This window comes from Pagrus major, chromosome 2, assembly GCF_040436345.1.
Source record: "Pagrus major chromosome 2, Pma_NU_1.0".
NCBI classification, from domain to species: Eukaryota; Metazoa; Chordata; class Actinopteri; order Spariformes; family Sparidae; genus Pagrus; species Pagrus major.
This window is the reverse complement of record NC_133216.1, coordinates 9857589-9874711: the sequence shown is the minus strand read 5'-3', so window position 1 is coordinate 9874711 and position 17123 is coordinate 9857589. Positions and strand designations below refer to the sequence as shown.

General features: G+C 41.7%; 1 protein-coding gene across 2 annotated transcripts; it reads right to left on the bottom strand.

The window, feature by feature from the left end:
• Nucleotides 1-453: 453 nt before the first annotated feature.
• Nucleotides 454-13728, bottom strand: tada2a (transcriptional adaptor 2A). Of its 2 annotated transcripts, none has more exons than XM_073489261.1 (15): nt 13641-13728; nt 13028-13134; nt 12877-12936; nt 12703-12794; nt 11470-11627; nt 10804-10892; nt 10471-10543; nt 10312-10375; nt 8322-8365; nt 5403-5513; nt 3897-3968; nt 3304-3436; nt 2836-2879; nt 2383-2462; nt 454-908 (listed from the first exon to the last, which is right to left on the bottom strand). In XM_073489261.1, exons 1-15 carry the CDS (start codon nt 13663-13665, stop codon nt 723-725), a joined length of 1338 nt encoding a protein of 445 aa, XP_073345362.1. In that variant the 5' UTR covers nt 13666-13728; the 3' UTR covers nt 454-722. The 2 variants fall into 2 exon arrangements, with proteins under 2 accessions (XP_073345362.1, XP_073345353.1); XM_073489252.1 differs by having other exon boundaries at nt 13626-13707.
• Nucleotides 13729-17123: the final 3395 nt, after the last annotated feature.

The following is a 17123-nucleotide window of genomic DNA, read 5'->3' as shown; positions in this document are numbered from 1 at the left end:
TGTACTGTTAGACTTTGTTTACATGTGGCGGACCCTGCCACCTTTCTAGTTTCAAACAGTGCCCTGGGGACTTTATTTTCCTCTGAGAACAGCTTGTTTATTCAGTTATAGAAAAGATAAATACTTCTGAATTTGTATTATTACCTCATTAATAGATTTATATATATAAAACAAGTACTTAATATTAAATTTCTGAGTTTGAATTTCTTCTCCAAATCTACATAGTGCACCTTTAATTTGTGAGGTAATAATAATAATAATACAAATATAGCACATTTCCTGTGAGCCCAGTTACACACAGTAAGTACCTCAAAATTGTACTCAAGTAAATGTACTTAGTTACATTCGGTCACTGGTGACATATCACTTAATTTCAAGTAAATTACTGGACCGAACATCAGAGTCCAATATGGCAAATTCTGTTCAAGTTACAATATCAACACACACACCAAATCATTTTTTCATAAACACTTTATGACAGGAGAAATAAATACATCTCATGTTAATATGAGCCCCTGTTCGTCCGACAGAGAATTATACAAAGACATTTGTCATTTAAACACATCTTCAACTCAAAAACACGACCAGATCTCACAAATGTTACAAACTTTCAAAGGAGCAGCAACAATATGAACCTCTGACGAAACAAAAGCTTATGTTTACAAGATTAGAAGAAAAAAAGAGCCTCGATTTAATCTCCTCTGTGGTCAAACCAAACGCTGCTAAGCCTTCGTGATGTAGCCCTCTTTGATGAGGAAATCGTAGATTTTGCGAGTCTTGTTCACGTCGATCTTGATCAGCGCTCGGGCCTGAGCGAGCCGCAGCCCTCCCTGCCGTCTGCACTCGTTCAGCAGCGCCTGCTTATATTCCAGGTAGGCCCCCGGCACCAACCGCACCACCTGACACAACTACAAGAACAAAAAGGGTTAGCAAGAGACATCGACAACATTTGAAAGCATATAAAATGTCTTAAATAAAACCTCAGTATGCTTCAAAGTGCCGACCAGATCACCTGACAGCATCCAAAACACTGATACTGAAAACATTTAACATAACATTTATCTACGGTACAGCCTCAGAGCGCCGCTAGCCTGGCTGTTACCTCTCACTCTCTTTAGGTAACTGACACCATGCAGCTCTCCAGAAATGTTAGCGGTGCTCTCTCTTGGTGTCTGCTGTAGTATAATGTAACATTTTGTTTCCCACTACACCCGTCCTCACAGCTTGTGTAAATCCCACCTGTCCTATTTTTGTACCTACCCATCAGAAGCGTGAATTTTCCATGAAAAACTGACTGGAGTAATTTCAAGAAGGCGACCTTAGTGAAACCAAAGGGAATACACGATGAACACCTGTGAAATCCATACGAGGTGCATTTAGCGTCAAAGATCCCACCGCTCCTCACATGAAGAAGAGTCACATGCTGTAGATCTTCATTATATATGTTAAATCTTATATAGTTAGTAAAATGTATAGTTTGCGATAAAATGTTGATTAAAAATATGCTGCGATGTCTAAAGTTGCTGATCGGTGGCGATACTGAGCACGGGAATCTTTGCACATTGACCTGCCTTTTTGTTGGGTCCAGGTTTTCCAGTGCAGAGCGGCTCCTCGTGGTACATCCGACATGAAATGCGCCACAATGAGAAAACTCTTTGTGGAGAACATAGCGGCGGTGCGTCACAGCTGCACACTTTGATCCTGGTGAACTTCAGGGTAGCTACAGCGGTAAGATAAAACTAAATGTGCGGTGTTGGTCTTCTACAAGTTTTTAATTGTAGTAGGGCTGCAGAAGTGTGTTAAACACGCCTTAAAGTAGGCGTTACATCGTACATTAATCTAGTGTTATGGTGCCATGTTAATTTGCATTGTTACAATCAAATAAATGCAAACGTGATAAATAAATATCTTGATTATAGGTTCGAATCCTGCTGGGGCGGGGCCTTTCTGTGCAGAGTTTGCATGTTGATTCTCCATCAACCATTGACCAAAGGCACTGGCTAAGATCTGGAGTTGGTCCCCAGGTGCGAGGGTTAAAGCGCCCACTTCCCCCTCGGGATGAGGGTTCACTGTGTTTCACATTGTATGATATATGATCAAATATTCTCTATTATCTGCTATTATTATTACAATAATTTGCACTAATTAAAGCACTTCAACGTGCCTTAGCTAAGCATGTTTCATTGTAATAGATTCAGCTCAGGCCTTTTCCTTCATCTGAATACACTGATGTGATACTTGAGTACAGGTTGGCTTGTGTCTGAAGCACAAAGTCTGGCCTGGCTTTTTAAAGCAGTCAGGCGACGCATCAGACAACCTAGTTCATTTGAAGCATACTGAGGCCTTACTCTCTCTGTGTGACCCTTTGAATAAGAGCTGTACCTCTTTCTCTCGCTCGTTGAGTTTCTCTGTCCCCGGCAGCCCGGTCAGGTTGAGAGGCGGGGCGCTCCGCCTGCCTGTTGCTGCGGAGCAGAAATACAACAACAGTCAAAACAGGCGAGCAGCACCAGTGTTGGTCTACACATCAAATAACATAATAGCAGGCTGACAACATGCAGTTAATTCTTTTGCTTAGAAGAAATGGGAACAAATATTTACAGTGTGCAATTTGTGTAAATATAGCCGCGTGGGAGTGTGCGTCCCATTCGAGCTCTAGAGGTTAAGGAAAGGCAACTCATTTGAGCAAAAAGCAGGAAGATAAATATGCATGTAGGGCCTATTTTCTGAGTGTATTTATGGAGGAGCGTCTGCATTAATGTGCCTGTGCCTGGGGCCATGCCAGAGAGAGACAGAGAGGAGGGAGTACAGAGGCAAAGGTGGAGAGAGGCTTCGTACCCGACACTGTGATTGTTGTGACAGCTGGAGTGATGCCAGCATCTCTGTAATCAGAAAGGAAAGTGTTAGCATCTCTACAATCTTATTTATACACACACGTCCCACTTACACACAGCATCTCGAGGCTTTGTTCACTACTCTCACTCCAGGATCGTCATCCAAAAAAGATGAATCATCGCATTCAGGAATTTTTTTTTTAAAAAGGTACAATAATTAGAAGAACTTGGAAAGCACCCAAAGAAAAAGGCCTCGCCATGAAAAAACAAGAGCAGTGGAGCGTTAAAAAGACTAAAAATACCGAAGAGGCGGAGGCTGAAGTGGGATGCACAGTAATATAAATGTCTGCTCTCTTCATCTCAGCACGCCTGGTGTTCGGCATGATGATAGAGGTCAGTGTCTCCAGGGAGCGCGACTTCTCCGGCTCCTCTATCACACGCTGGGTAACAAGGAGGAAGTTTGAAGTCTCACATTGCAGCCTGTTTACTGAGCCACTGCTGGCAAGCTCTGCCGTCCTGGATGTACTGCAGCACGTCACACAACATGGTCCGCTTCCTCCGCTCATCCTCCCGCATTCGCTTCACCCGCTCATACACCCTGGCACCTGAGAGCAGTTACAGAAAGGTCAACGGACACATCGCAGGAAGGGATTCAGAAGCAGTATGTTGTGTCTGGACGGGCCGATGTGTGGATATCAGGTGAGGCAACATCATTTTTAATGAATTCACTGAAATATTTCATTATAAAAAGGGAATATTAACGTCTTTCATTAATTCTGTCAGCATTTTTCTGATATTATTCCAAGAGCAGCCGATCCAGCAGCTCAATGAAATATTCAGTCGAGTTTTCCTTTGTGTGCCATGCATTAACAAACGAGCCAAAGACCTGATACACTGTGCTGCTGCTGCTGCTGCAAATAATAATTAAAACAATTTAGAGCCAAATTCATAATAAAGACTTCAGCGCTGCTCCAATCTGAATATAAATACATCTTCCCTGCTGAGGCGTGCAACTTTAAAATGGAGTGAAGTTGAACGGGAGTGAAAAGGTCACATTAGACTCACTGCAGAAAGACTTGATCCCTGCTTTTCTGTACTCCTGCAGCCTGCGGATCTCTCTCCTCAGCTCAAACTCCACTGGAAGGAGAAAAAAAAGAGATGAAGGCAAATCTGTGCGTACTGTTACAGAGAGAGCACCCTCAACTCCGTCTCGCACAACTGAAGCTCAAGTCTCACCAGCCTCAACACCTCGTCCAACACAATGAATCAGCATTTTGTTTTGTAAGGAGTTCGAACCATGAATGTCTATTTATACACGTGCAGTGTGCGCGCTGTTGACGAATAATTCAAAGGAAAAGTTTGACATCTTGGGAAACTGATTCACTTACTGGCGGGAAGTTTAATGAGAAGACCGAAGAGATAAGACTTCTGTCTGTTAAATATGAAACTACAGCCAGCAGCATCAACACTGGTAATGAGGGGAAACAGCTAGCCTGGCTCTGTCAGCTCTCCTTGGCTTTACAGACCTTTTTGTTTAGCTGTCTGGTCTGCGACTTTACAGTTTCCGTTCACTCTCGCCGCTCTCAAAGCGTCAAAAAGCTCCTGAAGAATTCTCTGTACACAACCTGCTCAGCACCAAACAGCGTACAGCCAAAGTCAGTGACTCGCTGGTGAACACACTGAAGACATTTCGCAGATAAAAAGCCAGAAATCCCCTCAGGAGTTGGTGGAGACCAAAAGTACAATGTTGAGGTTTCCATCTTCTGGATTTATCGATGATCAGACACAAAAATCACCGATAATCAGAAAAACTGCTACACATCGGCTGATATTTGCTCTTTCCTTCACGTAGAGAAGCAACTGTTTACTAACAAGATAATGAAATGCTAATTTTGTCTTGTTTTGATACTTATGTGCTGGACTATTTCTTGAAGATGACCAGTAACTTATTTGCTGGTTGCCTAGCGACTGATCAGAGCCAAAAAAATAGTCCGGCACATAACCATCCACTAAACGGCGAATTGTTGGAGGGTTTTCCAGCTGTTGATCTTTATGCTAAGCTAAACTAAGCTAACTGGCTGCTGACTGTAACCATATATTTAAAAAAGGACAGATAAGAGTGGTATTAGTCTTCTCATGTTACTCTCCACCAGAAACAAATAAGCATGATTTCAGAAAGTTTTTACTTTAAAGGTCCAGTGTGTACGATTTAGTGGCATCTAGCTGTAAGTTTGCAGATTGAGAGCAACTGAACACTGGACCTTTAAGAAAAAACCCAAATAAATGTGTAAAGAAGTATAATAAATGCACATAATGAACTCGGTCTGATTCATGAGCTGTAGTGAGCTAACGACACTGAAGCTGTTCTGAAAGCTCACAGTGGTATGTTTGTTTTTCCTTTAATTTGTACCGACAGATATACTGGGAGTCTCCTCAGAAAAAGAGAAAAGGGTAGTGGCTGACGGTTTGAGGCCACGACCATTGAGCATCGCTGAGTTAAATTAATTCTCTGTTTGTGCCTGTTGCACACAGTTTCAGAGCCCATCCATGTGTGCTCAGCCAGATACTAACGTGCGTGACTTTCAATGAATTTGTCATGTTCAATCGGTCCAACCACTCTGGCGAATCGTCTCATGACATCATACAGCTCCTGCACCTCCTTTGGATAGCACCGCTCCAGCACTGGAAGAGCGAGAGAGGAGAGAAGTGAGTGGGCAGCGGATACAAACAAATATAACACAGAAATGTGAAAGAAAAATCCTCCACACCAGCGCTTTACACATCAATGATTTTTTACAGCATTCAAGGAGTCATAAAGTTTATTGTTTAAGTTTTCTACCCCAAATTGATTTGTGTACTACACCAGAGAACAGCAGTTAACATGTAGCTCTGAATCAACATTTTACAGGCCTGTAAACAACTACTACGTATTATTACAGTCTTCTGTGGCTGCATAGCGTTATGATCTCTTGTGGCTGCTGTCTGAACAGTAACAGAGCAGACTGTACATTTTAAAAAGGAGCAATATCTGAGTATTTGCCACATGTTGAATTCATACTCAGAGTCATCGCTAACTGCTGCTAACCAAGTTTCCACCTGCTAGCAAACACACACAGAGCTTGATTGCAATAGTCCTAAAACCTGGAAATCAGTTCGCGTTTTAGCACTTCCAGTTCCCTCGTCTCAAAGTCAATGGGATTTTTGAATGGGTATTGATATATTTACATGCTTTGTCATCATTAAATGTCCCACAATAGAATTATAAAACACTTACGTGTCTAACAAGTGGCTAAATGAGACTACAGAAGGTGCCGGCGACATTAAACGTCATCACACCGAACACGGAGACTCATCTACTCACCAGTCCGTGAGTCCAGTCCAGTACGCGACTGCACCGTAGTCTGTTTATAGCCCAACATTAGTTTTTTTTAATTCTAGCAATTAATTTATGCTTTGAAATCACAAAAGTGATGTTCCTCCTGTGAGGATTGACTTGCTGAACAAAACATGTAAGTATCATAAACTAAGGCTTTTTGTCGAGGGAACCAGGGCGATACCAACTTCCAGGTTAGCCTACAATAATACATCATCCCCACAGCACGCTGTGTACCAGTCAGGTAACACGAGATTGTTTATTGACCGTCAGACTCATCATTCGGCAGGTCTTTTTGAACATCAAAAAAATGCCCTCGCCAACTTTCTTTGATTTTATGGAGGTACGAGGTTGTAGTGACGCAATTATTTAAGAGGGAGTACTCTCTGATTCAAACCCTGTTTGTATCTATTTTTTTTCTAGGCAACATGCAGCACAACATGGGGTACACACTCGACCAGGTTAGCTACCAGGGAGCCTCCAAATATCATTCTTATAGTCTCACATGTCTGTATTTAGCTGTATCAAGTTCAAATTGCTCTGAAACAGCACGTTCATGGTGAATAAAGCCTGATTCAAAAAATCTGAATGCTTCCAGTTATCATCACTATTGACCTTTTGTGCAAAGAGACCGAGAGCCAGGTGCTCTACTTTTAGTTTTGTTTTTAGATTATTTTCCTTTACTAATTCAGAGCCTGGTTGAAAAGCACAACGGCAAAAATCCACTAAAAACATCCGATCCAGCAACCTCGCAGCTTCAAAAAGCATTCCCGTTCTCCTTGAGACCAGTCACAGCACACACGATGTGTATTCAGCAGCACTTAACTCACTCGACAAGCGTACAGACTCTAAAGAGCTTCTTGTGTTCGTCTCAAAGCATCAGCCATGTTGCTGAGTAACAGACAAGTGTCAAAGCAAGAGAGGAAAGCTGTTGTGGGGGTGTGAGAGGAGTGTGCGTGCATGTGTGTGTGTGTCTGTGTGTGTGTGTGTCGGTCAAGTTCCTTCATCAGGCTCCTGAATGTGAGCGCTAATTAGCAGCTGCCATCTCAGGCTAAACATGTGAAGTCATTATCTGAAAACGGTGGACACACAGAACGATGTTGTCCACATCTCCAAGGAGACATCAACGCTGGACTCCTCACACAAACCACTGACTGCACAACGAAGGCGGCAGGAAATAAAAAGACAACAGACTTGAATCATTTAATGTTCGAGGCTCTAACAGGTCTTCAGACAGACTGCGGCTCTAAAACAACAACGCTGGTCAATCTGCCTCCAGCAGTTACTGAGACATGATACCGAGAGCCTCCCGGGCTCGGATACTGCTTCCATTATTGCATGTGACACACACACACATGAACACACACACACACACACACACACACCGCAGAGACACACAATCTTTGACAGTCTCCATGACAACCAGTCTGCAGCTCTACAGCTACTCTGAGTTCCCTTTTGTCTTGAGAGACTGGGGAGATAAGGGAGTGGAGGGAGAAAAGGGAGGGAGGAGGGCTAACTGGAGGCTGGAGGATAGATAAATAAAACATGAGGGGAGAACTCTTCAACTCCCGAACCGGAGCCAATTTCACAGAGCAACACGTGGAGATACGACAACGAGCTGGGTGGTGGGACGTAGTTTTTTTAAAAAAGAGGCTTTAATTGGGAAAATCCATTCATAGCAGCCTCTCGCCGTCTGTCTGACCTCTAATGCACAAACCCAAGAGATGCACAGAATTACATTACTGCGCTCGCTGAAATCCAACCTGTGACAGGTGGATCAATAAACGAAGCCCCCCCCCCCCCCCCGGCATTTCAGTCATAATGGCCGCATCTCTCATCGCACGGGAATCTATTCACAGTGAAGCAATTATGCCGCGGCACACCGCCCCTGTAGACTATTCGCAGCCTTGATCGTAAATAGGAGCTCAGTCAGTTGCCACACTTCGGCCGCCCGAGGGGCCACTGAGGTTAACGGTGGTTATTACACCAGAGTTGTTTGCATGCATCCACAGAAAACCTCAGCGGTGATTTGGCTGCTAGATATCAGATGCCTCCCTGAGTTGCTATGAATACTGTCGCAGCCGGGCCGGTGTGGGTTTCATAAGAGGACTTACTCTGGAATTTCCGCAGGTTGATCAGTCCGTGGTCTCGGATAACCCTGAAAGAAATGGAGATGTGGATTTATTACTATGCAAATTAAAATTCTGATTGCAGTGTCTGTGCAAAATGAAACCTGGCATTTGCTCAAATGCAATTATCTTGGCTGATACGGACTATAAAGTCATTATGGCATTTGAAAAGCCAATATATACATATGTCTTGAACACTGCAGCGAGGTGAAATCTATTCAATAACTGGGTTTGAGACTAAAGTCAAATTGCTAATGGGCTCCCTTCAGAAGTGCACCGTGAGGTTCAAGGGTCAGAGCTCAGGGTCTCGGCCCCCTGAGCCTCTCTGACAAGTTGCAAGTTAACGTTAGATGAAATAAGGATCATGAAAGAGGAGGGAAATAGGAAACACACATGCTTCCCCAGCCTGACATGCCATTCCTCCTTCCTAAGAGCACGACCTCGTTCAGAGTTGATTTAGAGATGGATGGATTACAGCAAGGATTGACTGTTTGTGTCCGAGAATGACAGCTAACAGGCTGAAGGTGGAGGAGCTTCACGCTGCTTGTTTTGTGCTTGTAGTTTTTAATGCACCATTTTCCAATTAGTAACTATTAATTTGCTTGCTTTTGTCTTTTTAAATGCAATTTGTTTAATCTTCTAACTGTATATTTGCTTATTTTTGCTTATTTTATCGTCTCCTTTCTTAATGTTTACTTTGTTATGTATTTCTACACCCCTGTAAATCACTTTGAACTGCTTTGAATGGCGCTATATAAATAATCCCCATGCCTTCAGTCCAAAACCTACAAAGAACACTCTGTTGCCAGTTTAGTAGGATTAGATTTTGGCTTAAAAAAAAAAAAAACTAGTGTAAATAATGTCTTTTCAAACCAATTTTTATTTCAGTTGTTTTTTTACATTTTAAAACAAGTCCCCGTCTTCGTCAGTTGTTTAGGAGAACGCTGTTTTGCTGTGAAGCCCCAGAAATGTTTTGCAGACTACGAAACTTCAGTTGACTTTCCATTGGCATGACGGTGAGAAGATAATGACTGAATTCTCATTTTTGGGTCAATTTATCCTTCAAGCTGCTGTTGAACTACGATGTGTCTTACTTACTCTACTCTAATTGATATATTTGTGGAAACACTTGTCAGTATAACCTCTCAAAAACCTGAAGTCTGGACTTATTGCAGGACTGCTGTATTTAGCCAAGTGTACCCCGTAACTGTCACCATTACATGTATGTATTGTATATTTTTCTTTCGATCAACCTGTTTGAGCTCAAAGGCCAAATGTGCGTTAAAAGTGTCGAATAAAGTAACTCCTGGTTCATCTTGAACTTTGATTTCCAGTCTTTTCTGGTGAAATACAAAACATACATAATCTATGAGCTTTGAAACATTTTCCACAGTCTCCTGCAGTGAGGCCTCTCTCTTCGCCAGCCTCAAACCGGGCAGCATGTCAAACACTTTGGCATGCACAGCGTTCACCAGGCGACAGACACATTTCCCACAAATTTCCAAAAATATTCGAGGTTTGAATAGAGGTTCCTGCAGCTCAAAGGTTGCACCTGAATGACTCCCTGTGGCTTGTAATGAGAGAGCGAGAAAAAAAAAGGCTTAAATATGCAATTATAATCAGGCTGCTGACACCGTAACAATCCCGGTCTCCCAGGACGCGTGTGTTTAAAGAGCTTTTAACGAGAAGAATAATTAAATGTTTAGATTAGAAATTATAAATATATTAGCATTATGAATTCATTAATATTAAGAGGAGAGACGAGGGGTTTGAAACTGTTCGCCATGTACATTTAAATTCAGTATGAAATTCATTAATTCAACCTGAAAGCATAAAGAAGCATCGGTGTGAAACGAGGCGACTAAAGGTCAATAAAGAGGCTTATAATGCCATCTACTGGCAGACAGGGGTCATTACAAGATGCTGGATGAATAAACACCACATTCATCTTTTAGGGAATTAAAAGAGGACCTACTTCTTCCTCCGCTGTCTCTCCTTTAATCTTGAATGATATATATCCACGACTGAAAGCTTGAGTGCTGAAAGAAAATGATAAACACAATTAAGATTGTGAAGATTTTAGTTGGCATTATTTTTGTCTGTTTGCCAGCGAAAACAATAAATAAAGTGTCACCACGGAGGATGTCTGAGTCATCATCCACAAAGTCGATGTCTTTCAAATCCCATTCCGCATAGTTGTCGAACTCCTAACGAGAAAATAAGAAAATATTTTCATCCTCTGCCTGTTGGATCTAAGTTCACATGAAGCCAATCAATGATCACAGATAAGTGTCCACATTGGAAAACTGTTTCTGAATAAAAAAGCAAACAATGGGATGAGTCACTCACTGTGAGTCAACAATTCGGGCATGAGTCACCATTTTGAATAATGTACCATCGAGTGGCCGTTTCAATTGTTTATTCATTCTGACACACAGTCAGGTACCGGACACGTGTATCCCCTCACCTCCATGAAGTCTGCTCTGGCGGGCATGTATCCAGCCATGTCTCGAGACAGCACAGAGTCAAACGTGGGTCGAGGGGGGTCATCAGTGGCTGTAATATCAGAGAAACACACAGAAATGTGACTATAACACACATTTTCTTTTTATTGTGCGTGAATACAAGAGGTGTTCCACCTGAAAACTTCTTGTGAGATTTAGTTTTCACCTCGAGCAATCCTGAGAAACATCAGAAATGTGACAAGTTTCTCTCTCTGCCCTGAGTTTGCCAACGGCTGTGTGAAATGTTCGACAGGAAATGTTTGTCAAACACTGCGACAGATGGAGATCTGAAGCCCGCTAGGAACGGAGACAACTTCCTCACTGACCAACTGCTTCTGTCCAACTGTTCACTTCAGTTTTTTTATGCAAAACTTCCTTCTCACCGCTCTGCCAGAAGAATCAACACTCCTATCATTCTCTGAACTTAATCTAAATACTGTCTGATAACAGGAACAGACAGGGCTTGGCTGGCAACTCATAACTAAACCAAAATCTTAAATGCTTTAAATGTGCTTTAAATGTGTACTGAGATGTGGAAGCAGAAGAACTTGAAGGATTTTGTTGTGTCTTCTTGTGACATTACTTAAGAAAAACAATAAAAATAGGCAGAAAGTGTCTTGGATACTGACGTTTGAAGGGAATGGCACCCTCTGCAAAGCGAGAGTCTTTTGTTTTCCGGAGGCTCAGCAAGGTGGAGGAGAAGAGCGGGTTATTAATGAAGTTCTTCATGTAGTGGCTCTCGCATTCCTCTTTGGTTTTAGTGCGCATCTGATACGCCACATCCTGCCTGCAGGAGACAAGTGGCACAAATGAAAATTGTTAGTGTGCAACAATGGCTCAAAGACAGTTAATACACTAGTCCTTGAGATATCAGGCAGTACACAGACCGTGGTTGTTTGTCTTAAGATATTATTATTATTATATGATTAACTGTTAAGACCTTCCTCTCAAGGCTTCCAAGAAAGGAGTTAAGCCTCTAAATCCTTGTTTTGATCGTATCATGCTCAACAGACTTGTAGTACTTAAAAAAGCTTTTGTTAACGACCAATTTCATGATGAAAAGAGCACAGAATTAACCACAAGTGGCGATAAACTTCAATCACATTGGCCAGGATTTCTTACCCAGTGAGCTTATTCTAATGTTGCAAAATTCACATTTCAAGACTTTATCATTAATTATTTTCACATCAGTAACAGCACTCTAGCTAAACTTAGAGATTCACATTTAAGTCTGCAAAACAAACCCGTAACAACTTGTATTTCACATAACAGTGGGTAATGGTGCAGAGCAGGGCTGCAACAAACGATGATTTGTTTGGTCTATTAAATGTCAGAAAAAACGATAAACAAAAGTGTCCATCAGTCTTTCCCAAAGCCAACAATGACGTCCTCAAGTGTTACATTCAGTTTACTGTCATAGAGGAGTAAAGAAACCAGGAAATATTCACATTTAGAAAGCTAGAAAAAGAACTTTTACTTTCTTTTCCCTTAAAAAAAAATTACAAAATCCATTAAAATAAAAATAGTTGGTGATCAGCTTAATGGTGAACAACCAATCGATGAATCGTTGTGGCTCTGGTGCGGAGCTGTGATAACTTTCCTCGGGTCACTTGATGTAAAAGGAGTGGTTGTGTTTGCATATCATATGGTGAAATATCTTAATTGTTTTTAGTTTGACCAACATTATGTCCAGGTACATGAAAATCTCCCAAGCTGCACATCCAAAGACATGATAGATGAACATAAAATCCAGGCAAACATGTGGATTGTAAAGTAAAGATATATTTTAGCCTGAACAAACACTTTGTAATACAGATACAAGCTAGAAGCAGCACCTTTAAGAGAACTGAGAAAGCACTCACCAGTTTCCGAAGCCACAGTCCATGACCGCCTCCAGCAGAGCCATCTCCTCCTGTGCGGTCCACCCAGGCTCCAGCACAGGGAAGTCTGATGTCTGTATTAAGAGTAGAGGAAAAGTGTGAGGATAAATGGTCTGTGTGACTGTGTGTGTTTGAGACAATCTTTATTTTACTTACCATGATTTCATATTTGTGATCGCTCTCGTGCTTCTTGTATTCAAATCCTTTGGTGAAACACTGAAATGAAGTTTGATTTGAGTCAGACTGAGTGGTCTGGGAATAAACGAGAGCTGTAATAACACGTGTGTAATGTTTGCCATGTGCTAACCTGGAGGCAGAGTAAAAAAGGTGAGGGTCCGCACTCTGCACACTTGATGTATGGCTCAGTTAGATATGATGAGCAACCTCTGCATGGTGGTTTATCAAAAGGATCGTCTGAAATGGACAAACATGGGGTTAATATTTACTCAAGACATACTTTCATGTTGTCATCAAGCTAGCTAGCTAGTTAATTCAGTATGAATCAGACTGACAGCCTCTAAAATCAGCCCAGAGTTAAAGCTAATGTCCGACTGTAAACAAACCATCACTCACAACGATAGCCTCCGTGCTAGCTATGCTAACGCTGCTTGTTACAGCTAAAGTAACGCTAGGTTTAATTACATCCTGTTTATAGCAGAGCGTGGCTGAAAGTTATCCTGCAAGAAACCACACGATACGTTGTTTATAGCGACAATATATTCACATCCAGACAAATATCTACAACACACGTAAAAGGTAGCGAGCTAGCTTACATGCTACCGTTAACAAACCAATGCTAGCTGGTGTGGAGCTAATGTGGCTAACCAGAGATACACGGACAAAGGAGCGAGCTGTTTGGTTTGAAGCGGCAGCGGTCACATTTTACTTTGTAAAACTATCTATACCATACAAACTCTTACTCCCAAAAGATGCCAGACGGTCCATATTTAAACAAAACTACAGCCAGAATGATGTTTTCCTCCTTCTTCTTCTTCTACTGAGAATAAACGTCAGCTAGCATCCCGAGTGTCGCATTACTGCCACCTTCTGGAGACAACAGGCAACTACTGGTACACTCGAGTACTGCAGGCTGCTGAAGTACAATTTTGAAGTATTTGTACTTTTCTTGTTTTATTTACATTTGCTACTATCCAAACCTTTACTCCACTATATTCTAGAGGGAAATATTGTTATTTATAATCCACTACAATTATCCTATTTTACAGCAGTTAGCCTATTCGGCTACTTTTCAGATAAATATTTTCAATAAATCAACACATCATTAAAGATTAAACCAGAGCTTCCCAAACTTTTCGGCTTGTGATCTCTCACAAACAAACAAAAAACAGTGTCTAGTTCGGCCGTTGTTTTGTGTCACATGTCTATGAGTTGTTATCAGATCGTCTACAGGCAATTTTTATTTATTTTCATATACTCTTCTTATTCTTTCTTTCTTTCTTTCTTCCTTTCTTTTCCACTTTATCTTTATATTATTCTATTTTTGTCTTGCTTGTTCTCCTTCACATTTTTTAAAAGTCTACAGTCACTTGTTCTTTTCCCTCTGCCTGTGACTCTTGTTGTAACATGTGCATTTCCCCACTGAAGGATTAATAGTCTTATTTTATTTTATCTTATCTTTGCAGTTCCACCAACGAGTAGGCTAATTTCCCCTCTAAACCTTCCACTGGGTTTCATTTAAATACATGTTTTTTAGTCCAAAAGAGTTAAATTATCCAGTATTTCACAAAAGGAGAGATTAAGGGAAAGCCCAATGAAATTAATACAAATTAAGGTGCAGAACTTGTACTCCTGCCATGTTAATTTTATATCAAGATGATGCATGTCGGCTTTAACAGCTATTTGAATACTCAACTAATATCAAGTAATTATCCAATTATAAGGGATTTTTTTCATTGTTCCTCTGCCTTACTTTTTTGTGCAAACAAATAAATAAATATAATAAATGTAAAAAAAAAAAAAAGGAGAATGATTTGCTAATATTCAGTGTAACCAGTCAACTTATTTCTAGACTGAAACAAGTAAAACTATCCTGATGCACATGCAGAAAATTCTGGTTTTAAGTCATTTTGTCTCAGTTTCAGTGTATTTCTTGTGTTTTACCTTCCTTCTTTCTAGTGTACAATATTCCCCATGACTGAGGAGCCCAGCAGTAGATTGATGTTTGTTGATTTATGCTGTTTGTGCTCACGATTTCACGACTGTGTACTGTTTTATTCTGTTGCTTCGTGTCAGAAGAAAGCAGCAGGTTGACGCAGCATCAGCTCCCAGCGTGACGCTCCTTTCATTAAAACGGGATCGTGACACGTCCTCATATCATTTTAAGAAACACTCTGTGCTGTTCTGGGTCGTTTCCACAGAGATGTGTGTGACTGTGGTCGTTCCTCGCTCCACCACACGGTGCTGATCTTGAACCACGTCTGTTGAGAAAACAATGACCGCTCTCCAAGTCTCTCTTTGTCTTTCTCTGAGCAAACAGCACCACCTGAGCCTTGTCTGGGTCAGTGTGTACTACAATGCTGGATAATGGACAGATAGATGACGGATATTGGACTAAACTACATCACACCCCTGTGCGCTGCAGCTGGTTTTTTTATCCCCCTCCATAAAAGCCTGCACAGGATGACTTTCAGGAGCGCTGCTCGCCTTGAAAATAGCTTCAGAAACAGCCTCACTCTAATGCAATAAATATCTATGATCCTTGATGTTTTCCAGCGCCGGTGTCCAGCTCTGGCCCTTGAATCAAATACAACTCCTGCTGCTCAAGGACACTCCTGGTGACTGCACATCAGGGGACCTGGCAAAACAAATATGTAGAGGCCTTGATACATAAAACTGCAACTCTGCGTGCCTCGAAACCACTAAGAGCAGGCGAGAAAGTATGTTTTCTTTGTGTGATTTGGGTGAAATGACCCTTTGATTCAGGACAGATGTGACATCAGCAGCTAGATGGAAACAGCTGTATTTCATATGATAAGTGTTGGAGCCAGAACGTTAAACTATATCAATTTACGGTGCAACTTCTGACATTTAAGGAGGAATTTTTTATCTCTTTCACATTTAGATTTTATTACATTTAATACCAAGAATGTGTAAATGCTAGTCTGAGCTGTAAATCTAGGAAACTGAGTGTCCTCCTTCCCTCTTGTTACTCCCGAGTCATCTCTGTGAGGACGATCCACAGTGACAAGTGCGTTCAGTTGCAGCGTCCCGTCTCCCGACCCTCCGGGGTCGCCTTGGACCTCTGGGGAGAGACTCAGCCAGCGTGAGAGCCCGGAGCGGCTCAGATCCATGAGTAACGACAAAGCGGCCTCCCGACAGACCGAGCACAATAATGGGACAGTTGTACTTTCCCCTCTCGGTGGAATTTCCAGCTTAGTGCCAGAACACAGTTTGTTTAACAATCCTGTGAGAGCGTTATGATTTATTTATCTTGAAAAGGGGAACTTCTCCTTTTCTGTGTGACAGTTGGGCAGTATAAATGATGTGAGGGTGAAGATGTTGGCTATTTTTTACCCTAAAAGAGACTCACAACAACTGCATTTGAGGATTAAAACCTCTGTTCCTGCAGGATGTACAGGACCAGCCACTGGGCCATCATGATAAGAGCAGAGAAGAAGGAGAGACCTGATGTTGTCTGCATTAGGTGAAGAATATCTGCATACTGGATATCAAAATCCCACATTATGCATCCATAACTGTGCCTAATGGGGATCCATGACTCCCAGCTGCCAGAACAAAATCTTGGCAGTTCCTTTTTCTGCAAACTACAGATACGTTCAAATTACGTATCTGCCATATTGTTTCTATAGTACGCGTCATATCACATTAACATGACATGTAGATGAGCTGAGTGTCAGGTCAGGGGGATGGTGGTGGAGTTACAGCTAGGCGAGAGGGCGGCCAGGCCGGTGACCGCTGCTCGAGACGGCTTTTCAACATTTGTAAACATGACATTTAGGATACCGCAGGATCATTTCCAGCGTTATTGTGGTGACAAAAAGCCGATATTTTTGACAAGTCCGGCTATTTGAAGCCAAAAGAAGATCTTTTTCACTGTTTTGTCTCAACAAGAAATGAAAATTGAGCCTAAAGAAATGTAAATTTTAAGAGGTTTGAAGTTTCAACATATCTGTGGTTTGCAGAAACTTACACTGCCAATATTTATTCTGGCGATTTGGCTGGGCATTAGAGGTCTAACGCTGATGCTGGGTGATAAAAGCCAGGGTGTTTCAGTTCATCCCTAAAGTGTTGGATAGAGGTGAGGTCAGGACTCCACAAAGAAAACCATGTCTCTATGGAGCTGGCTTTGTACAAGTCAATCGGCAAAACATGCTGTCAATGTATGTTTCTGCAAAACAAGGACTATGTAGAAACATTTTTTA

Coding starts and splice junctions, on each gene's coding strand:
- tada2a (XM_073489252.1), bottom strand. CDS start 13,665: ATGGACCGTCTGGCATCTTTTGGGAGTAAGAGTTTGTATG. Junction 13,135..13,625: donor TGGGAGTAAGAGTTTGTATG/GTATAGATAGTT, acceptor TGTCCATTTCAG/ACGATCCTTTTGATAAACCA. Junction 11,628..12,702: donor GACTGTGGCTTCGGAAACTG/GTGAGTGCTTTC, acceptor TGTCTCCTGCAG/GCAGGATGTGGCGTATCAGA.